At 36.0% G+C, this 24,502-nt stretch overlaps 1 protein-coding gene and 1 long non-coding RNA gene across 6 annotated transcripts in view; one reads left to right on the top strand and one right to left on the bottom strand.

Moving 5' to 3' along the window:
• The window catches only part of LOC100813410 (callose synthase 7), an 84,544-nt gene that overhangs the window by 20,721 nt on the left and 39,321 nt on the right, over nt 1-24,502 (bottom strand). For all 5 annotated transcript variants that reach the window (XM_041012352.1, XM_014770963.2, XM_041012353.1 and 2 more), the window contains 12 exons: nt 15,103-15,197; nt 14,926-15,007; nt 14,668-14,831; nt 14,450-14,573; nt 14,250-14,344; nt 13,375-13,471; nt 13,139-13,290; nt 12,321-12,430; nt 12,125-12,235; nt 11,967-12,035; nt 11,698-11,869; nt 11,489-11,600 (listed from right to left, as the gene is read on the bottom strand). In XM_041012352.1, coding sequence (XP_040868286.1) covers nt 11,489-11,600; nt 11,698-11,869; nt 11,967-12,035; nt 12,125-12,235; nt 12,321-12,430; nt 13,139-13,290; nt 13,375-13,471; nt 14,250-14,344; nt 14,450-14,573; nt 14,668-14,831; nt 14,926-15,007; nt 15,103-15,197 — 1,383 coding nt within the window. The remainder of the gene's footprint in view (nt 1-11,488; nt 11,601-11,697; nt 11,870-11,966; nt 12,036-12,124; nt 12,236-12,320; nt 12,431-13,138; nt 13,291-13,374; nt 13,472-14,249; nt 14,345-14,449; nt 14,574-14,667; nt 14,832-14,925; nt 15,008-15,102; nt 15,198-24,502) is intronic.
• LOC121174075 (uncharacterized) lies at nt 7,449-9,957 on the top strand. The gene is made up of 2 exons (XR_005889819.1): nt 7,449-8,028; nt 9,595-9,957. It is a non-coding gene; the product is annotated as an uncharacterized lncRNA (long non-coding RNA).

The following is a 24,502-nucleotide window of genomic DNA, read 5'->3' as shown; positions in this document are numbered from 1 at the left end:
TCATCCATACATGTTTATGTTAGATGATCTTTATTACCTACCTTGTCGAGACTAACTCCAGCCAAATACTCCCATTCAACATAGTTCTCACCATCCCCATCAAACTTAATAATAGTGAATTTGGAGGAAGTGGTAATGATCTCCGTATGTTAAAATTGCTACAAATTTCTAGAATATTCTTAAATATAATATGTATGAAAATAGTAGAATATCCTAGAACTATAGTGTGTATGAATATGGTAGAACAATCTAGAACTATAATGTGTATGAATATGGTAGAACAATCTAGAACTATAAGTGTATGTATAAGATAGAAGAATCTAGAACTATCATGATACTAATCTATCATGAAAACTCTAGAAAGACCTAAAGTAATGTAGAAACATTCACCACCATTGAGAGGTTGGTGAGTTGAGCCTATAAATAGGCAATTGGTATATTGTAATTGATAATTCACGAAATCAATGACATAGCCTTCTTTCTAAAACAATTCTCTAAAACTATCAACTATCAACTATCATCTAAACAACTACCAACAGTGGCATCAGAGCTACGTTCGGTCATACATTGGGCGTAGTTATATTACCTACCTACCATTCCAAAATCCTCCCAACTACTTCAAAAATTTCCTTTGTACTATTAACCCACTCTAATAATATTTTTTCTAAGTTATGGATAACACTACTCAATCGTCAACTATTTCTGTCCCTATCTTTAATGGTGAAAATTATGATTTTTGGCGTGTTAAAATGGAAACATATTTTTCATCTCAAGATTTATGGGACATAGTAGAAGAAGGCTTCACCATTCCCGCGGATACTTCAGCTCTTAATGCATCTCAAGAAAAAGAGTTGAAGAAAAATAAACAGAAAAATTCAAAGGCGTTATTCACCTTGCAACAAGCGGTGACTGATCCAATTTTCCCAAGAATTATGGGAGCTAAGACTGCCAAAGAAGCGTGGAACACATTGCAGGAGGAGTTTCAAGGAAGTGTTAAGGTACGTGCCGTTAAACTTCAATCTCTAAGAAGAGATTTTGAACTATTGAAGATGAAGGAGTCTGAGACAGTTAAAGATTACTATTCTAAAGTTAAAGGAATAGTTAATCAAATGAGAGCTTTTGGGGAAAATATTCTTGACAAGACAATTGTTGAGAAAATTCTAATTACTATGCCCCAAAAGTTTGACCCAATCGTGACAACGATTGAGGAAACCAAAGATCTGTCCACTCTATCAGAGACAGAACTTGTGGGCTCTCTTGAAGTATATGAGCAAAGACTGTATAAGCATAAAAAAGATACAATTGAAAATGCCTTCCAGTCAAAGTTTAAATTTCAGCCCCAAAACAAAAAAAATGGAGGAAAGAAAAATTATGGAGAAACTTCCAAAAGAAGAGAAGGTTCTAGGAATTTCCTTAAGAACAAAATAGATAAAAATCCTCCATGCAATATATGCAAAAGGCAAGGCCACACAGAGAAAAATTGTTGGATCCGTAATATGCCACAATGAAACCATTGCAAGAAGTTCGGGCACGCAGAGAAAAATTGTCGCAACAAAAATAGGCATCAAGACAATATCACAGAGGAGCATGATCAAGAACAATGTACATTCTACGCCACTCAAGACTCAATAAAAGAAAAGGGAGGAAACTGGTACTTGGATAGTGGATGTAGTAATCACATGGCCAAGGATGAGACTATTTTCAAAAGTATTGATGAGTCTGTCAAAGTCAAAGTTCGACTAGGAAATGGAAGTGTGGTTGAATCAAAAGGCAAAGGCACTGTCATGGTGGAGACAGATAAAGGTACGCGACTCATCCATGATGTCTTACTAGTTCCTAGCCTACAAGAAAATCTTCTAAGCATTGGCCAGATGATGGAGAGAGGCTACACACTTCACTTTGAAGGAGGTGTATGCAAAATCTTAGACAACAAAAATAAAAGGTCTGAGATAGCCCAAGTAAAGATGAATAAGAGCAATAGAAGCTTTCCTCTAAATTTAAAATATGCAACAAACATTGCCATGAAGGTACAAGTTGATGATTCATGGATATGGCATCAAAGATTTGGCCACTTCAACACACATGCCTTGAAGTTGTTACATGAGAAGAACATGATGAGAGATCTTCCAAGCATAAAGGAGAACAATGAAGTGCGTGAAGGATGTCTCCTTGGTAAGAAACACTGATTTCCTATCTCAACAAGCGGAGCATGGAGAGTGAAAGATCTATTGGAGCTGATACATACGAACATTTGTGGACCAATGAGGACGCCATCATATGGGAACAACAGATACTTCATACTCTTCATTGATGACTTCTCTAGAATTACATGGGTGTATTTTCTAAAAGAAAAATCAGAAGTCTTTGGAGTATTCAAAAAGTTCAAGGCCCTTGCTGAAAATCAAAGTGGAAAATGGATAAAAGTACTAAGAAGTGATCGTGGCAAAGAGTACACCTCTTGCGAGTTTGAAAGATTTTGTGAGGATGAAGGCATTGAGCGACAACTTATAGTCGCATATTCTCCTCAACAAAATGGAGTGTCCAAGAGAAAGAATCGCACAGTTATGGAGATGGCTAGATCGATGCTCAAGGAGAAGGGACTATCTAACACATTCTGGGCTGAGGCAGTCTACACTGTTGTTTACATACTCAATAGATGTCCAACTAAGTCTGTAAAAGACAAGACTCCAATTGAAGCTTGGAACGGGAAGAAGCCATCAGCAAAGCACCTAAGGGTCTTTGGATCTATATGCTACATTCATATTCCAAACGTGAAGAGGCACAAGCTTGAAGACAAGACTATACGAGGTATCTTCCTTGGGTATAGCAATATCTCGAAGGGCTACCGTGTCTACAACTTGCAAACTAAGAAACTCGTCATTAGTCGAGATGTTGAAGTTGATGAGTACACTTCTTGGAATTGGGATGAAGAAAAAGTGGAAAAGAATGGTTTTATACCCGCTCAACTACCTCAAGAAGAAGTTGAGGAAGAAGACCCAGGTGAACCACCTTCACCTCCACCACAACAACATGATCAAGAACTATCATCACCAGAGTCTACTCCAAGACGAGTAAGATCTTTGGTGGACATATATGAAACCTGTAACTTGGCCATACTTGAACCTGGAAGCTTTGAAGAAGCATCAAAGCAGGAAGTATGGGTCAAGGCAATGGAAGAAGAGATACAGATGATCGAGAAAAACAACACATAGGAGTTAGTAAATCGTACCCATGGAAAAGATATCATTGGGGTTAAGTGGGTCTATAAGACAAAGCTCAACCCTGATGGAACCATACAGAAACACAAGGCGAGGCTAGTAGCTAAGGGTTACTCACAACAACCCGGAATTGACTACAATGAGACATTTGCACCAGTAACTCGTCTTGATTCCATAAGATCTCTAATAGCTCTTGCGTCACAAAAAGGATGGAGTATCCATTAACTAGATGTCAAATCCGCCTTCCTTAACGGCGTACTTGAAGAAGAGATCTATGTGGAGTAGCCACAAGGATTCATGTCTGAAGGCAAAGAAAACAAAGTGTTAAGACTAAGAAAAGCACTCTACAATTTGAAGCAAGCACCTCGAGCATGGTATAGCAGAATCGATTAGTATTTCATGGATCGAGGATTCAGGAGGAGCAAGAGTGAGCCTACACATTACATCAAGTCTCAAGGGAAGTACACTCTCTTACTCTTTCTATATGTAGATGATCTTATCTACACGGGAAACAATACTAAGATGATGATGGAGTTTAAAGAAGACATGATGAAGACCTTTGAGATGACCGACCTTGGTTTGATGAGTTACTTCCTCGGCATAGAGGTAAGTCAGAGAAATGAAGGGATATTCATCTCGCAAAAGAAATACACAGAAGGCTTACTTAAGAAATTCAAGATGTATGGTTGCAAACCTGTTGCTACTCCACTCATAACAAATGAGAAACTACAGAAGAATGATGGAGCACCAGAAGCTGATGCATCCAAATACCGAAGTCTAATTGGAAGCCTCCTATATTTGATAGCTACACGGCCTGACATAATGTATGCTACAAGTCTTCTATCAAGATTCATGCAAAGCCCAAGTCAAATACACTTTGAAGCAGGAAAAAGAATTTTGAGGTATCTACAAGGAACAAAAGAGTTCGGTATATGGTATACTACCGAAACCAACTCAGAATTACTTGGCTACACAGACAGTGATTGGGCAGGTTCGGCATATGACATGAAGAGTACCTCTGGCTATGCTTTCTCACTAGGATCGGGAATGTTTTCTTGGGCGTCGAAGAAGCAAGATACAGTAGCACAATCAACAGCAGAAGCAGAGTACGTGACAGCTGCTGAAGCAACGTCAAGCTATATGGTTTCGTAGGAGACTTGAAGACATGGGAGAAAAACAAGACGAGCCTACTAAAATCAACTGCGACAACAAATCAGCAATCGCAATGGTGAAGAATCCAGTTCATCACAGCAGAATAAAACACATAGCAATCAAGTATCACTTTATCAGAGAAGTTGAAGCAACTAAAGAGATCAAACTTGACTACTGTAGAACTGAAGATCAAATTGCAGACATATTCACGAAGGCTCTGCCGAGACCAAGATTTGAAGAATTACGAGCTATGCTCAGAGTCACAGAAATTTGCATCAAGGAGGAGTGTTAAAATCGCTACAAATTTCTAGAATATTCTTAAATATAATATGTATGAAAATAGTAGAATATCCTAGAACTATAGTGTGTATGAATGTGGTAGAACAATCTAGAACTATAATGTGTATGAATATGGTAGAACAATCTAGAACTATAAGTGTATGTATAAGATAGAAGAATCTAGAACTATCATGATACTAATCTATCATGAAAACTCTAGAAAGACCTAAAGTAATGTAGAAACATTCACCACCATTGAGAGGTTGGTGACTTGAGCCTATAAATAGGCAATTGGTATATTGTAATTGATAATCCAAGAAATCAATGACATAGCCTTCTTTCTAAAACAATTCTCTAAAACTATCAACTATCATCTAAACAACTACCAACACTGTAACAAGTCCCTTGACACTTCCTTCACTGTTAGACATCCTTACACAATGACACACACTATTTTGGCCCAAAAACACATTGTGTCACACTGGAACACCTCAGAACACCCCCAAAACACGACAAACAACCACTGAACCCACTGGGCTTTATGCACACCTCTAAAATGCCCTACTTTCCCCCCAGCCCCGCTCCCCAAAAAAATGTGAGCCATTTGTGGAACACCTTCCCACTGTACCAAGGCTTGCTTAACAGGAATATCACTTTTGAGGATCATGCGAGAGTCTAAAACTGAGAGAGTTATAGGAATAGGACCCTGTTCAGCTGACAGCAGTGGTAATGGAACAAACTGGGTTGTATGATCGCCCTTGCAAGGTTTTAGTAATGAAATGTGAAACACCGGATGTATTTTCGCAGTAGGAGGTAACGAGAGTTTATACGCTACTGTACCAATTCTTTCTAACACCGGAAAAGGGCCAAAGTAACGGAGACCAGGTTTCTGGTTTTTACGCAAAGCCACCGAATGCTGGCGGTAAGGTTGAAATTTCACTAATACCATGTCTCCAATTTGAAATTCCAGTTGTCGCCTATTCTGGCCTGAATACTTTTTCATAAACTATTGGGTCCTGTTCAAATTGGCCTTGAGCTGGACTAGCACTGTGACCCACAACTGTAGCATTTCTTGCAAGTTTGGTGGGTCTGTTGTAGTCACCTGATAGTGGATCAAAGCTGGAGGATCACGACCATAAACAACCATGACAGGTATCATGCCAATGCTGCTGTCATGAGAAGTTTTGTACCAAAACTCAGCGCCCAAGGCAGCAACTCCAAGCATTTATTTAAGGCCTCTGATTGCCTATTGGATTGGAATGGTAGGCTGAGCTCATGGCAAGGGTTGTACCACTTAGTCGAAACAAATGTCGCCAAAATTTTCTTGTAAAAACCTTGTCCCTATCAGATACTATAGTTTTCAGAAAACCATGCAGTTTGACCACAATCTGAATAAAGGTTTATGTGACAGTGAGGCTACTGTAATCAGTTCTTAGAGGGGCAAAATGACCATATTTTGAGAGACGGTCCACCACGACCATAATAACAGTGAACCCATGCACTGCCGGCAGGCCAACGATAAAATCCATGGCCACATCTTCCCAAATTTATGTCGGTATCGACAATGGTTGCAAGAGGCCAGCAGGTAAGGCATCGGAAGATTTAGCTTGTTGGAACACCAAGCATTGGGACACAAACAACTTAATGTCTTTCGCCATATTAGGCTAATAAAAGAGGCTCACAATCCGAGCCTTGGTGTGGGTTACCCCAGAATGCCCTCCAATTTGTGATGAATGGAATTCTTTGAGAATTGGTGCAACCATTTAGAGTTGGTTTGGAACCGCTATCTTTTGTTTCCAGTACAAAAAATTATTTGCAACATGAAAGTGAGGGCCAAGGGCATTCCCTTGCACACACTTGGTGTGAATAACAAACAAGGAAGGGTCGATATGCATGGCTTGCACAATCTGAAACAATAAGGAGGCCTGTGGCTCGGATAAGGCCATGAAAAAGGGCCTGGAAAGGGCATCCGCTACAACATTTTCCTTGCCGGGATTGCACTCAATGGTAAAGTCATACCTCAAAAATTTGTGAAGCCATACCTGTTGCTCTGGGGTTTGAATGGTCTGATCACATTGAGACTTAAGACTTTGTTGATCGATCCTAATGATAAACCTGTGCCCCAACAGATAATGGCAAAACTTTGCTAGAGCCTCCGTGATTGCATATAGTTCACGACTATTAGCAGACTGCTTCTGCATTCTAGGCAATAATTGCTTTGAGAAATAAGCAATCAGGTGATGGCCTTGAGTTAGTACAACCCCAATCCCAGTACCTGATGCATCAGTCTCAAGAACAAAAGGTCATGAAAAATTTGGAAGGGCCAAAACTGGCGCCGTAGTAATAGCATGCTTTAACTTAACAAAAGCATCAGTAGCTTCAGGGGTCCACTTAAAAGCATCTTTTTTAAGTAATGAAGTTAAAGGGAATGCAAGAGTTGCATACCCCTTTATAAAACACCTATAGTAACCTGTCAGACCAAGAAATTCACGGAGCTGATTAATGGATCCAGGAACTGGCCAAGCCAAAACAGACTGAACCTTTGGTTCATCCATCTCTACCCGTCGGTTAGAGACTGTGTGACCCAAATAGTCCACCTTGGTGAGCCCAAAACTGCATTTCGACAGCTTAAAATATGAACAATACTAGAAATTTAAGCCTTCTGTTATTTATATCAGCAATAGCAATACAATAGTAGACTATGCAAGTATCTATCTATTGAGCTAGTACAATTAAGAAGACCATCTATTGAATACTATCATCATTAGAATTGAGAGAAAATCCCACGGAAGGGCCAAGAGACAGAGATCGAAGGTGCATACATCCTCCTCCCCCTTTTCCCGTAATTCCCTTACTACTTATATCATGTAGTTATCATATTTCTTGTTATCCCTTTTTGCCCTGTTGCTACGCCTGACTTCGTGAATTGTAGGATTGGAAGGCACGTGTCCCTTTTGGCTAATTAACTCAGGAATATTCTTTTCTTTTCTGTACTGCCCCTTAGTCATAACAGATACCATATACAAAAAGATAGGGAGAGAGTGATAAAGAGAAAAAGTCTTTTGCTCACATATGTACATACAATAATGTGTAGCTACCCTCATAATTATATTTCCTTACACGCCTTTTGCTCATTTGTCATCCACTTCTAAGTCCTTTGTTGTTGGCCTAGATTTTGTTTTATCCCTAAGTCTCTTTCAGATCTCCTTAGTCATGGTTGCTGGTGACAAGCGATGGAGAAGGAAAGAATAAGGAAACTTGGGATTTTATTTCTCTCCCTGCAAGGAAGAAGGGCTATTCAATACAAGTGGGTTTATACAACCAATATGAGTCTTGTTGAGTCTAGGACTCATTTAAAGGCTTGCCTCATTGCCAACGGGTATGATCAAACTTACGAAATTGATTATGTTGATGCTTTTTTGCCTACTGCAAAGCTTTCCTCTACTCATTCTTATTTCTCTTGCTTCTATACATCATTGGCCGTTGTTTTAATTGGATGTAATTAAATAATTCTTTCTTGCAAAGTGACTTACAAAAGAGGAGGTGATAATGGAGCAACCACCTACTTTGTTTCTCAGGTAGAGTTTGGCAGGGTTTGCCACTTAAGGAAGTTGTTATATGGCTAGAAGCAATTGCCTAGAACTTGGTTTAGGAGATTTAGTGATATGGTCCTTGCATTTGGAATGAAATAGAGACAGAGTGATCATATAGTTTTTTATAAAAAAAACTAACATTGGCAACATTTCACTTGTGGTGTATGTTGATGATATTGTGATTAAAAAAAGTGATAGCAGAGGCATTAACGACTTGGAGAGTTTTCTTCAAACGAAAGATTTGGGTGTTTTGAATTATTTATTGGGTATTGAGGTTATGTTCTTGAAGAAGGGGATCTTCCTATCACAATGGAAGAATGGTCTGGGATAGGTAATCTGATCTCTTGGAAAAGTAAGAAGTATAATGTGGTGGCTAGATCCAGTGTAGAGACAAAATACAAGGATATAACTCAAACAACTTGTTAGTTGATATGGGTGGGCAGATTTTGAAAGAGATAGGATTTTCTAATACATGCCTGTGAAATTATATATGGTGCTACAATCAAGCTGCCATAAAATAACATCAATCTAGTTTTTTATGGAAGAACGAAACACATTGAGACAGATTGTCACTTCATCCATGAAGGTGAAACAAAACCAAATATTTACTTCTTATGTCAAGATAAACAAAAAACTAGCAGATGTGTTTACCAAAACTTTGAATCGGGGGCATAGTGTTTGTATTTGTGACAAATTGGGCATGATTAACAGTTATTCTCTAGCTTGACGGGGAGTGTTAGAGTTATATATACTTGACCTAGTATTATAAATATGAAGGTAGCTACACATTTTAGAGCATCCAATTACAATTTACGATCATAGGCCTTTCTCTCATTAATTATCACACCCTTTCTATGTCTCTATAGAATTAAAGTGGTTAAATATTTTTCCTCCTAAATCTTCAAAGAGTAACGAGGCAAGTAGCTGAATGTTTGAATTTAATTCGAACTGTAGTGTTTAGAGACTTTTGTTGAAGACCCCGAAATTCCCTGTTATGCCCTGTTTCACGTGGGAGACAGTTTAAAAAAAAAAAAAAAAAGAGAAGTCATTGGTGTTGGAAATATTTTTCTTTGTTCTTTTTGGCTAGAATCCGAAACATGTTAGACTATTCATATGATAGAGCAGTTAGTTACAAGTTATGAATCATTTAGTAGATAATTTTCAGTTTGTTATTAGTATGTATTCTCTCTCTATATATAATACTTTCATAATTAAATGTGAATAAATATGTTATTTTATCTTTTAATATGGTATCATAGAATTAGGAGCTTAACAAGCAAATCAATTTTTTTTCTCTTTTTTTTTTCTCATGGGCACTCACTATCACTTTCAATCTATCCATTTTTTTTTAGCATCAGTCAATTATCATACGTGGTACCAGCAAATGACTCATCTCCTTGAAGCTAATGATCTTTTTGGCTAGGTAACAGGGACCACATAATTATGTCCTCCATCCAAAATCAATAATCATAGTGCACATGTATCCAGTCTAGTCTACTCACACGCCACTAGTGTTGATAATGTCAAAAGAGTATTGAATCTCTATTTTATACTTAAGATATTTTTTGTAAATAAGTCTGATTGTATAGTTATTGGCGTTGGTTTTTAGATTAGTCTATTTTAGATAGTTTCTTATTATCATATAATCTTCCATAAATTTTGAATTATGCTTGTATAATCTTAATTTCCCTTTTTTGGGATGACCAATTTCCTTATTTTTGGTCAATCACTTAGTGTAGTTTTCTATATAGAGAGAGGAATCCCTTTACAGAATATATATCAATAATATTAATTCCTGCTATTTGAACTAGCTAGTGGTAATAAAAGGAATCCAAGTAATAACTGCTAATTTTTTTAGCCATTGAGGCCGAGTCTAATGAAAAAATAAAAATTATAATAAAATATTATCGGTCCGTTTGATTTGTAAAATGTTATAATATTGGACAAGATAAATATTTTTGTTTCATATTTGATTTGAAAAAGAATCAAGGGACAACATAAATCAAGTAGATGAAGAGATGAAAAAATCTCAAATTTTTGTTACTTGAAAAATGATGACAACTTTTTGTCTCGGGTACAAAATATTAAAAAGATACATATACCCGTATTTCTATCTCTTAGTAACAAAAACAACAATAACTAAACAACATAATCATTTTGAAAAGGAAGCACCATATTTTTTTTAATTCTAATCTGTCTCACTTTTATTTCAGTAAACACATTAAATTTGACAAATTATATTAAGATAATTAATATTAAGTATTTTAATAAATTTTATACTATTTTACTTGGGTTGTCCATTACTACTTGTCAAAGAATATGCAAGATAAAAAATTGTTCTGTAACTTGTATCTTTGTCTTGTTCTTGTCATGTTCACTATTATAATTTTAACACAAACTCATCTTATATGTATAAATACAGATTATAGCATGTTAATTTAATAATATATAACTGAGAGAGATAATTTTTTTGCATGAATTCAATTGTATTTTAGCCCCTCTATTGAGAAAAAAAAACAAGAGTGTGAGTTGAGAGTGATTATGGTTACCTTCTAAAGAGTTTTGGTTCATCATAAAATTGCTTAATGAGGTGATAAATTTATAACTATTAGCCGTAGGTAGGGACTAAACCTAACAATAAGTAGCCCAACCTAACAAGGTCACTCTTAATACAAAAACCCACCTTGTATTCCACAACTACGTAGAAATTAATAGAATCCATAACTTTCAATTAATAATTTTAAATGATATTTTAATTACTGATTAATGTTCGGAGTACTAGCAATACACTCATCCTAACAAAGATATTATTATGATTGAAATTTATAGAAAATTATAAAATCATGATATATAAAGTGTCATTGTGAGACTCACAATTTTTTATAATTTTCAAGAAATTTCAACAAATAAAAAAGGATGTGTTTCAAAGTGTGTGGTTGAAAGTGTTGCTAGCATTTCTTTCTATTGTTATTATTAAAATTTTTATCATGGTCTTTTTTTTGGGTCCACTGAAGCTCAAAGTGTCTTGCTGGGGTTCTAACTAGTGGGCATCTTCCTTACTATGGTACACGTGTAATGTTTGTCAAGCAATTAAGGGATTAGTGTAATATTTATGGGATGTCGGTATAATGTTTTTCAAACAATTAGAGAATTAGTTTTGGGATAACAAAAGCGGGATACAGAAAGAATTTTGATGAAACCACAAGAGGTGTCACTATAAAATATCAAACGAGCTTCTATCCATACCTCATCGAATCTGATCCCTCCCTTGACAAGAACAGAGGAATAAACTTTATGAGATTTTCCATCCTTTGTCTCTTCTGTTTCATCTATGTAAGCAACACGAAGGGATGAATGCCTGCATGGAATGTTCCATTTTTCCATTGTCAATTCCATTGTTATTTTACAAAATACAAGGAACTTATAAAGTTCAGAAAATGGATATATTGACCCACTTTAACATCAGACTCAGAATGTTATGATAGCAGTTTCTGTCTCTAGCATATTTCGACGATTTCAGAGAACCATACAATTGAGAAGATATAACATAGGTGAACTTTAAATCGGCCATAGCTTGTGCATCTTCGTAAAGGTTCTTATTTTTGTCGGAATAGCCTTCAGTGAGAGCTGCAAGAAAAACGATGTATAGTTCATTCACATACGAAAGGCTTATGCCATATCTTAGAATTTGAACTTGAACATAGTATGTAAATAGAGAAATAACCAATGTCCCCCGCAGATTCGATGAAGCACTGAAGGATCAAAGCTTGCCAATAGTACATCATTCCTCTCACTAGCAAGAACAAAAGGTTGAAAAATAACATTTAAATTGGAACAGGTATTCAAATCTAGCAAAAAAATACTGTTCAAAAAAATCAAGACCTGTTCGATAGAGTGTCTGTCCTCTGTAAGATGCCCACTGACAAATTAACTCGTCCGTATCTTTTTCAAGACCTTCACTTTTTAGTCGTTCATGGAAATTGGCCCATTCATCTACAGTAAAATAATGCCTAACAGTACATGAGTGCACATGTAAAGAGGGGGAGAAATGTCAGTTATAAGCATATAAAATACTCACCAGGATACATCTTGGTTAGGTAGAATAAAAGTGATATTCCATCTTCATTTTCACTATTGAGATCCGCATCAGAATATAGAACATCTTGTTTGTAATAAGGTGTCAGAATACTGAAGCAAAACTTAGGTAAGTTACATATCATGGTAGCATGACGGCAAATTGTTAGGATATTAACATTTATGTGAGAAAATTAGCATTAATAATTAGAATGTATAGTGAAGTAGTATTAATGTTGCTTACATTAGAATGATCAAATACTGATATTTAGGGTAGATACTAATTATTATGCCTTATTTCATGCCAAATCAATCAAAATATAACAGAACATGTGTTTAGCTTTACACGCTAACTTTTCCCTATAACCCTCTCTCAACAAAAGTAAGCAATTATCCATATATTTGGAAAAGTCAACAATTAATAGATACGTGAATGCAACCACACAATAAATGAGGTGGCAATTGTTAATTAATTACCAACAACAAACAGAAATAATAATGAAGAAACAAATCTGCTTAGTATCTTAATCATTCTTTTCTTCTGAACTGATTAGAAAAATGGTCTAGGAGACCTTGTTTATGGAAGTTGTCCCTTGACATGGTATAAGAGTTTTTTTTTTACCGTGGTCATGAGTTTGATTCTTGTTGCCCTCATTCTTCCAATTTCAAGTTTCAACATAAGATAGAGTAGACCAATGTGTTTGTCAAGCTCAAATGACTCTTGCTTGAGGTCATGAGTCATATGAGTTGTCCTTTACATTATTAAATACTCATTCTAGTTTTTCCTTCCTTTCAATATATTAGTCTATCGCAATGACTAACCTGACGGACAACATGTTCCGAACTTTGGGAGCCTTTGGCATGTTCATAAATAAGGAGTTTGCAAAGAATGTAATACGACGACGGGCTTCTAGATTTTGGGGTACATTTATGGCTGAATCCTTAACTGTTAAAAGCAAATGAAGCCTAATAACCTACACAGAAGAAACAGAAACTCGTTACCCACAGCACATTCAAAATGACTAATGTGTTCACTCGAGTATAATTATCAGGGCAACCTTCCCCATCACCGATTCATTGCCTGTAAAAGAGGTGTCAATGTTGACAAACCTCTGCCTTCTGTCTACATGATATTCTTGAAGTGTTTGCGGAAACCTGGAGAACGAAGAACCAAGCCAATATTGTAAAGTAGTACTTATTATAGATTTTAAAAAGATTTAAATATAATTTTGGTCTCCTATTTCTCAATTTTGGATCCTCAATTGTAGCCCCAAATATAAAAATAAAGACATTTGGTCTCTCTACTTTACAAAATTCCTAATTTTGGTCAAATCATTAATTTTTCCTATACTTATTTCTTTTATTTAATACATTAAATGAATATGCTACCCTCCCCCATGTACAATTTTAATCTTATTTTTCAAAATCCACCTTTTTGGTTTCCCTACTTGAAAATAAAGACATTTGATTCTTATTTTAAAAAATTAATAATTTTGATCAAAATTTCAATTTTTTCTATATTTGTGTATTACATTAAATGAATATGTTAAGGCTAGGGTTTAATGGCATCATAATAAAAAAAAATAAAACCTAAAAAAATGAGAATTGGACCAAAATTAGAGATTTTCTAGAATAGGACACCAAATGTCCCTGTTTTAGAAAAGACTGGAATAAAATCTGCAACGTCTCTCCTTACAGATGACACCTGAAAAGACTGTTAGGTCTAAGATTTAATTAGATAAAAATAAAATATAGGTAAAATTAAGGATTAGACTAAATTGTGAAATTTATAAAATAGGAGACCAAATGTTTCTATTTTAAAATAGAGATATCAAAATCACGAATATAATTCTGCAAAATAAGAGAAACAAAATTGTATTTAAATCTTAAAAAAAATCATAAACCAAAGTTCCATTCAGTGTTTCAAACATACAAATGGCCATCGACCATAACATCCTGTGTGATAATTTCTACAATATCTTGCAGGACATTGACTATCTTGGATTGTCGTTTGCCATCTTCAGATTGCTGTCAGTGGGGGAAAATGATATGATATTTGTAAGACAATAAGTCATACAAGAAGTAACTGAAATATACTCTGATAAAATAGGAAGCATGATGGAAAAAACCTACCAGTTCGGTTACGAATTCCCCAAACTTGTCAATGAGTGAAGGCAAGCCACTCATCTTGAATTCCTTGACAAATGTTTCTTCTCGTATGGACCGTTCTACTTTAGCACATATGCTACTTACAGCCCTATCTCGTACATGGAAGAAACCCAATACTCATGAGGATTCCAATAAGAAAATTAAACGGGTAAACAGAGGCTATACAAGTTTTTCTCTCTTACAGCCTATCATCTTCATCTAGCAGAAGCTTCAGTATGATGTCCTTGAGAGTCTCATAGCATTCAATAACTGCTGAAAACATATATCCATCACTCCTAATCTTTTTATATAAATCATCATCGGTCTTCTTCGTATAATCTTTTGCCATGTCGACAGCTATAGGAATCTATCACATTGAAGCGATTTAGAAAGGAAGAAAAAGAATCGTCCATTCAATTATGATAAACATTTTGCCATTGGGAACCAGTCATATAACACACCTTACTTGCAAGCAAGAATGGAGGCCACTGAATGACAGAAACATGAGTGGAACTGTATGGAATTAAAAGAAAATCTCTATCCCTGGAAAATCAGTAGTGAAGAGATATAATCAGAAGCTTGAAATCCAGGCATCTAATAATGCAAGAAGTGTCAGGCAGGAATGCAGCAGTTTAGACCTGTCACTGATGAGGTCTTCCTCTCTCATAGAATTTATAAATTCATTCCAAAACTGAGAAAAGTATGAAATATTATTCCTTTCATATGTCTCATCCTGCCACATAAACTTCATTGTAAGACTCCAGATAGATATTTAGCTTCTATGCAGTTCTATTAATTTGTAAGAATGATTACTGAATGTGTAAGACCACACATGTGATCCTTTTATTTATAATCAATAAGAATACAATAAAAAGAAACATTATAAATATACCCATAATTCCCTATTTACCTAAGATCAAATAATCTTTTGCACCCCCTCATGCTGGAGCATATGCCATATATTGTTACTAATGTTGTCAACATAATGAAAGTCCATAAGAGTGTGTTTGGATAGAAAATTTTAACTGAGGAAAGTAATTTATTAGATAATTTGAATTTCTGTAATTTAGAATTCATTGTTTGGATGTTTTTTATGAAGAATTTAAAATTTTGGAATTTTAAAACAGATTTTTAAACAACTAAAAATCTGGAATTTCAATTTCCTTCTAAAAAGTGAGAAATTGAAATTCTCTTCTTATAGTCTTCTTCAAGAAACACCGTCTGAGCTCTTAAAATATCGATCGAGTGTGAGCATAGAGGAACATGTATAACTAGCACACCAACCATATCTTTTCTTTTTTTTCATTCATTTTTTTCATCCTCATAATTTTAATTTTTTTTATCCAAACACAAAATTTTGAAAATAAAAGAATTTCAATTAAAGTATTTGAAATTCTTAGAATTTAAAATTTCTCAAAATTTTAAATTTCTCCATCCAAACACACTCTAAGAGATTTAGTGAACATGTGTGTCACTTTGTCTCTCAAAAAGTGACATAAAATCTTTAGGTGTTTAGTCCACTCATGAAAAACTGGAATTAATTAAATGGGGAGAGCAACTTGAATGTCACATATTTGTCCAATATTTTGTGTGTCTTCGAATTTTAGTTGTTGGAGGAGTTGCCTAAACCATGTAATCTTCAATGCAGCTGCTGCCGTAGCACATACTCATCTTTGGCACTAGATCCAACAACTATGTTCTGCTTTTGGCTCCTCCATGAGATCAGATTTCCTTCAATATGAACACAATATCCAAAAGTGAACCTCCCATATACTGGTGATTTTGCCTAATTAGCATCAAAATCAACATACAACTTTAGCATTGTCTTTGTCTTCATATGGTAATCTGTGACTTGGTGCATTCTTGATGCTTCGAAGAACACATATTAATCACAGCATCCCAATGACTATCGCAAGGGGCATTTCGAAACTGACTTATCACACTAATCACAAATGTGATTATAGGTCTAGTGATACTGAGGCAATTAAGTCTACCAAACAAATGATGATATCTTCCCTTGTCTTTTAGTGGCTTTCCTTAACCTAGTCACATTGGGATCCATAGAGTGTTGACTAGGGCGACAATTAAGCCTATCAGCCTCAGTCAAAATACCCAAAGCATATTTTCATTGGGAAGTGGCAATGCAGATGAGAATTTGGATTATTATCGTAGAATTCAAATTAGAGATTAAACAAACCCTTAAAAGGATGGAAAAGGGTACAATTGTTGATTCAAATGATATCCCTATTGAAGTTTGGAAGTGCATGGGAGAACAAGGTTTCATTTGGCTCACTAAGTTTTTCAATGAGATTCTAAGATCTAAGAAGATGCCAGATGAGTCAAGGAAAGGTACTTTGGTCCTAATTTTTAAGAACAAAGGAGATATCCCAAATTGTGTCAGCTACACATGTATAAAACTTATAAGTCACACTATGAAGCTATATATAAAGGTGATTGAGAATAGATTAAGAGTAGGAGCAAGGATTGCAGAGAATCGGTTTTATGCCAAGGAGGTCTGCAATATAAGCCATATATCTTTTAGGAAATTTGATGGAAAAGTATATAAGTAGTTAGCGAAAAAGACTCATGATTTTTGTTGACTCAAAAAAAGCTTTTGACCATGTACCTAGAAAAGTGTTATGAAAGACTTTGGAGAAAAAAGTGTGGGATGGATTAAATGGAGTGTGTGATCACAAAGTACCTACCAAACTCAAAGGCAAGTTTTATCATACAACTATACATCCAACTATACTATATGATAGAGAATGTTGGGCTTTAAAAGAATAGGATAAGGGAAAAATGGAAGGGTAGAATACAAAATGGCTTTATGTGTGAGAAGATTGGTGCAGCACCCATTGAGAAAAATGTGAGAAAAAATTGATTTAGATGGTTTGGGTATATAAAATGAAGGCCACAAGAGGCACCAGTTAGAAGACTTAGATTGTATGATGTTTAGCCCGACGAAAAGAAGAAGAGGGAGACAGGAAATGACATTATTTAAAATATTTTAGAAACTTTGATTTTTAACTGTGCAAAATGGTCTTGTGTGATCCATGTAGCTGACCTCACCTAGTGAGAAACTTTATTGTTCTTGGTGTTGTTGTAACGCCGAAGAATTATTTGAGCGGACCAAAGTTTTTTTTTTTCTAAAACTGACTCTTGACATGAGATTTGAAGTGGCGAATACCATTTGAGTCATCACTAATAAGGATAATGTCATCAACATAGAAAGCTAGGTAAATGCAAAGTTTAGGCAGAGAGTGAAGGGAAAACACTAAGTGATCATCCACACACCAAGTCATGCCAAACTGAAGCAAGGCAGAGCAAAAACGCCATAACAATGCACTAGGGGACTACTTCAATCTATATAGAGAATGACAAAATTGGAAAACCAGGCGAGAGTCACTTAAAATTTTAAAACTTAGTGGCTTATACATATAAACCTCTACTTGTAACTCACTATGCAAGAAAAAGATGAGCAAAGGTGATTTTGGCCATAGGGCAAAGGTATCTTCATAGTTGAGACAAAAAAAATCTAAGTGTAGCCTTTAGCTATCAAGTCTTAACACGATCAATGTTGTCTTATAAGTTGATCTTCATCATATAATCTCAATGACAACCCATGATAGCCTTGTAGGGAGGTCAGGGGACAAGTTTGCAAGTGTACATCATTGACATGTAATGCAACTATTTACTCCAACATTGTCAACTGCTAGTTCAGATCAGCCATAGCTTCACCTATACACTAAGGAATAGATACAAGATCGAAAGAAGAGATGAAGGATAAATAAGAGGAAAATAAATAAGCATAATTAAGAGGAAAAATCATATAATGGTCTAGATCTGTGTTGTGAAATCAGGGAGGTAAATATCGGGGAGATTTATACCAATGAGTCATGAACAATCATATATATAAGTGAACCTAACGTCACACTTTAACCCAAAACCTTAACGCTTAGGTTTATGGGTCTTGCCTCCACTTATATGGTGCTCAATCTTACCATTCCTACACGATGTAAAATGAAGTCTCACACTTGTACTCCAACAATATGACCCTCAAATGTGAGTCTCTTCGACATGGTAGTCTTCTTATCGAGTGGAAGCCATTATCATTCATAACTATTTCACGATGACCATTAATGTCCACATGCTCTAGATACTTGCACCACCACTCCACCCACATGACACGCCACCTGGACCTATCATGTGTGCATGAACTCACCCACATAGAAGACTTTCAATACAAGAGATTCCCATGTCATAGATCCACTCCTAAGTCCCATCATACTTGTTCAAGCTGGTCACCAAATTGAACTATCGGATTTGATACCAATTGTTGGGAAATTGAGGGAGCTAAGCACCGGGAAGATTGACACCAATGGGACATAAGCAACAATATAAGTGATCAAATCTGATAAGTTCTACACTTTAACCTAAAACCTTAAGACTCAGGTTTATAGGTCGTGCCTTCATTTATATGGTGCTCAATCTTCTCATTTTTACACAATGTGAGACTTCACCTCACACTTGTACTCCAAAAGATTGTGAGAGACTAAATACCTTTTTGAAAGGAAATGGGAAGGTTAAGGATAGACAACATTGGAGAAGGGGATGATGTTGTAAGATCAATAGATGGGATCTCTATTTGAAGTTTTGTTCGTTTGTGGTAGGTAGGTATAAGGGGTGAAGCAAACACAATGGTTGAGGCATAAATAATGGGCAGAACAATGAGAAGAACAACTAGAGGTTTGTCTCCATCGATGGAACAAGTAAAGAAAGGAGTGGTCTCAAAGAAGCAGGTAACATCAATAGAGACAATATACTATTGATGTTAAGGACAGAAACAATGATAACCTTTTCGAAGGCAAGAGTAGCCAAGGAAGAGACACATGACAAACTTGGTAGAAAGTTTGTCTTTGTCGAGAGTGAGATGATGGACAAAATAAGTGAAACCAAAGACATGGAGAAAGACAACGTATAAAGCCTCTTGTGGATACAAGATGGAGTAAGGAACCTAATTGTCAAAATAGATGAAGGCATGCAGTGGTTTATCAGATAGCATCTTGTAAGAAATGCACACCAAGTAGCAAAGAGAAACATTGTAGTGAAGAAAGAGGGTACAAGTCATTTCAACCAAGTGACAATTTTCCTATTCGACAACATCATTTTGTTGTCATGTGTTGATGCATGACATTTCATGAAGAATTCCTCGTGAGGTTAGAAAACACTGAATCTCAAAAAGACATACTTGCAAGCATGATTAACACATAAAATTTTAATTAGAGAACCAAAATGATTGTGAATGTCGTTTAAGAAACCTTGAAATTTGGAGAAACATTACAACAATCTATCATTAAAAATACCCAGGTACAATGGGAAAAATCATTAATAAGAGTGACAATAAAAATAACCTAAGGTTGAACGGACTTAACTAGGATCCCAAATCAGTGTTACCAAACCTGATTTAGACTGATCGGTCAAACCGCTTAACCCAAGAACAAGTTATATGGTCGATCCAAGTGGGTACTTTGATCTGATATGTAAGAATCCCAATATGGCTTGGCTGACTCGATTGATTATTAATTAAAATCGGTAACCCAATGACTCACAAAAAATCGGGTGGACTACACACAGCTCACGTAACTCTAGTGCATTCCAAACTCTAGCAACCGAAAACCTATTTCCATCATATCTTTGCAGAAAATAATTAAACACAAAGCTTTGTGAATTTGGGTCTAACTCAATCTTAAAAACTAATTCATAGGGTGAGGATTATCTTTCGCTTATATAATCTATCCTAGCCTTATATGTAGGTCTTGGATTTTTTCCAATAGTTATGTTCCTCTCCCTCCAACGACCTTACCCAGCTTGTTTGGCTCACTTTTTTGTGGCCTCTCACAATTCCTCCAATCTTGTCTCCCACTCTTCTCATCTTGGTGTACGAAATGGAGGTTGTACGGGCTATAATATTATTCTCGTTGCAATTATCGCAACTGCTATAGTCATGTTGAAGTCGAATGTCACTTCAAGAAAAGTGAACAGTCAAAGCCAATCAATGTGGCACCAAGCTGCCTCCCTTTACCCAGATTCGGGATGTTATTATTGTTGAGTAAGCTGATCTTCTTCAACATCAAACAGTGTACCCACCGACCTCTCTCTTTTTCTTTGACCTTGGATCCTTGATTCTGGTACCACTGATGATATGAGTGGAAACCAAACTCATTTCTATTGTCTGTCTTTTTTGAACTCTATGTTCTTTGATACTCTTGCTGATGGTTCTCGGATCCCAATTCATTGCATCGGACAAACACAGTCATTCCTAACATGTCCCAAATTCTATCTTATTTGCCTCTAGTTGTCATTTTAATTTTATTTTGATTTGGAAACTCACCCACACACTTGACTATTTAATTTTGTTTGTTTATAATTATGTTCTTATTATATATATTTGTGTACTGAATGGATGGCTAGAGCAGAACATGAGTTTGAAGGATTGTACCAAATATCACCACTGATTACTTATGCCTCAAATTTTTCCCCAAATCATGCTTATTAGCGCCTAGACCACCTTAGTCTGACAAATACACAATTTGGTTCCTAGTCTTTCTACAATTATGTGTCTTCAGTGAATCGTTTCAGTTAGGCAAAGATATTCACTATATTGACAATGTTAGATATTAATTAGAAAAATAATAATAACAAGTTTTATGAGCCTTAAATTGTGGAAGATGAAAGTTGTAAAGTTGTAAGTTACAAAGTCTTGAATAAGCAATTATATGAGCATTCAGTATTCTTGAATAAGCAAATTATGTGAGTGGTCACTCTATTCTAGTATAAATAGGGGATCATACTCTTGTATTTTGTGTGCCAAATGAAATAAAACCTTCTTCTTCTTCCAACAAAGTGGCATCAGAGCTTGAGTTCTAGAGTGTCGAGAGAGAAACACTTTGTGAGTTGAGAGATGACAAGCAATGGCTTGAGTATGTTTCAATTCCCTCGTCTTACCAAAGAGAATTATGATAATTGGTGTCGTCGCATGAAAGTCTTGTTAGGTTCTCAAGATACATGGGAGATTGTAGAGAAAGGTTATACCTAACCTCAAAATGAGGCTATTTTGTCACCAAATGAGAAGGAGACTTTGTTGAAGTCGAAGAAGAAGGATCAACAAGCACTTACTTTCATTCATCAAGGTTTGGATGAAGCTATGTTCGAGTTGGTGTCAAATGCAACCACATCCAAAGAAGCATGGGAGATTTTGAAAACCTCCCTTGAAGGTGTTGATAAGGTAAAAAAAGGTGCGCCTACAAACTCTACATAGAGAGTTTGAATCATTGCATATGAAGGAATCCGAATCTATCTCAGATTTTGGCAACAAGGTATTGGCTATTGTGAACCAAATGAAGCGTTATGGAGAAAATATGGAAGATGTTCGTGTGGTGGAAAAGATCTTTCGCTCCTTAATCGCTAAATTTGATTATGTGGTTTGTGCTATTGAAGATTCTAAGGATTTAGACTCAATGACCGTAGACCAATTGATGGGTTCTCTTCAAGCCTATGAAGAAAGGTTCAATAGAAGACATGATGAGCCATTGGAGCAAGTCCTCAAAGCCAAAGCTTCTTTGAAAGAAAATGGAGGAGAAAGTAGTCAAAAAGCACATGGACGTGGAAGAGGACGTGGTCGTGGACGTGGTCATGGCCAAGGAAGAGGAGGAAGTGGAGATCGTGATAATTTTGACAATAATGAATGGAGGAGTCATCAATCCACTAGAAGTCGTGGAAGAGGAAGAGGAAGAGGTAGAAACAATTATGAAAAAACATATGAAAGGAGGTATGATAAATCTAATGTTGAATGTTTTAATTGTCATAAATATGGACATTACTCTTGGGAGTGTAGAACAAATGTTGAAGAGAAGGTCAATCTTGTTGATAATAAAGAAGATAAAGAAGTTGAAGAGCCAATACTACTACTATCACTTAATAATGGTGAGAAGGAAGACAAATGCTTATGGTATCTGGACAATGGAGCAAGCAATCACATGTGTGGATGCAAAGAGAAATTTGTGGAACTTGATGAGAAGGTTAAAGGAAATGTTTCTTTTGGAGATTCTTCCAAGGTGAAAATTCAAGGAAAAGGTACCATTTTAATTTCTTTAAAAGATGGTGCTCACAAATTAATCGCGGATGTTTACTATGTTCCTAAACTAAAAAGCAATATTTTGAGTTTGGGACAACTTGTTGAAAAAGGGGTATGAAATTCATATGAAAGATTGTTGTTTATGGCTTCGAGATAAAAATTCTAATTTGATTGCCAAGGTGTTTATGTCAAGAAATAGAATGTTCACTTTGAACATTAAAACCAATGAAGTGTTTGAAGGCTAGCATAAAAGATGAATCATGGTGTTGGCATATGAGATTTGGGCACTTGAATTTTGGAGCACTAAAATCCTTAGGAGAGGAGAAGATGTTGAAAGGGATGCCTCACATCAACCATCCTAATCAATTGTGTGAGGCATGTCTCCTTGGAAAGCATGCAAGAAGGAGTTTTCCAAAAGAAGCTAATTCAAAAGCAAATGAGCCTCTCCAACTTGTTTACACCGATGTGTGTGGCCCAATCAATCCTCCTTCATGTGGTAACAATAAATATTTCTTACTTTTTATTGATGATTATAGTAGAAAGACTTGGGTTTATTTTCTAAAGCAAAAATCTGAGGCATTTGTAGTTTTTAAAAATTTTAAAGCTCTTGTGGAAAAGGAGAGTGGTTATGTAATCAAAGCTCTAAGATCCGATAAAGGTGGCAAATTCACATCAAAAGAATTTAATGAATTTTGTGAAAAATATGGGATTCGTCGCCCTCTAACAGTTCCTAGATCTCCACAACAAAATGAGGTAGCAGAGAGAAAAAATAGAACTATTCTTAATATGACTAGATGTATGTTGAAGGCTAAAAATATGCCAAAGGAATTTTGGGCCGAAGCTGTTGCATGTGCCGTTTATTTGTCCAATCGCTCCCCAACAAAGAATGTCAAAGATCAAACACCACAAGAAGCATAGAGTGGAGTGAAGCCAAAAGTTGATCACTTGAGAGTATTTGGGAGCATTGCATATGCTCATGTACCCGACCAAGGAAGATTCAAGCTTGATGATCGGAGTGAGAAACATGTGTTCATTGGCTATGATGCAAGCTCAAAGGGCTACAAATTCTACAATCCAAACAATGGAAAGACAATTGTGAGCCGAGATGTCGAGTTCTATGAAGAAGGCACATGGAATTGGGAGGAGAAAGAAGACACTTATGATTTTTTCCCGTACTTTGAAGAAATAGATGAAGAAGCCTTGACTCCAAATGATTCAACTCCAGCTCTTTCACCAACTCCTTCAACCACTGAAGCCTCATCATTTTTCGAAGGGAGTTCAAGTGAAAGGCGAAGAAGAATGAGAAATATTCAAGAATTAATGATGAAACTGAAGTTATAAATGATTTGTTTTGTCTTTTTGTAGACAATGAACCCTTAAACTTTGATGAAGCAATGAAAGACAAAAGCTGGAGACAAGCCACGGAAGAAGAAATCAAAGCCATTGAGAAGAACAACACTTGGGAGTTATCAAGCCTTCCTAAAGGTCATGAAGCAATTGGAGTCAAATGGGTGTTCAAAATCAAGAAGAATGCAAAAGGAGAGGTTGAGAGACACAAAGCAAGACTTGTAGTTAAAGGCTACAAGCAACAATATGGAGTTGATTATGATGAAGTGTTTGCACCGGTTGCCCCCATGGAGACCATTCGTCTTCTTATTTCCTTGGCAGCTCAAATGAAGTGGAGAATTTTTCAGCTTGATGTAAAATCAGCATTTCTAAATGGCTATCTTGAAGAAGATGTCTATGTTGAACAACCAATGGGTTTTGTCATCGAAGGTCAAGAAGGAAAAGTCTTGAAATTGAACAAGGCGTTGTATGGTCTAAAGCAAGCACCGAGGGCATGGAATACTCGCATTGACAAGTACTTCCAAGACAATGGGTTTGTTCGTTGTCAAAATGAGTAT

This window comes from Glycine max, chromosome 18 (assembly GCF_000004515.6).
Source record: "Glycine max cultivar Williams 82 chromosome 18, Glycine_max_v4.0, whole genome shotgun sequence".
In the NCBI taxonomy this organism is placed as follows: domain Eukaryota; kingdom Viridiplantae; phylum Streptophyta; class Magnoliopsida; order Fabales; family Fabaceae; genus Glycine; species Glycine max.
The sequence above is the reverse complement of the archived record's forward strand: the minus strand, read 5'-3'. Positions and strand labels throughout refer to the sequence as shown.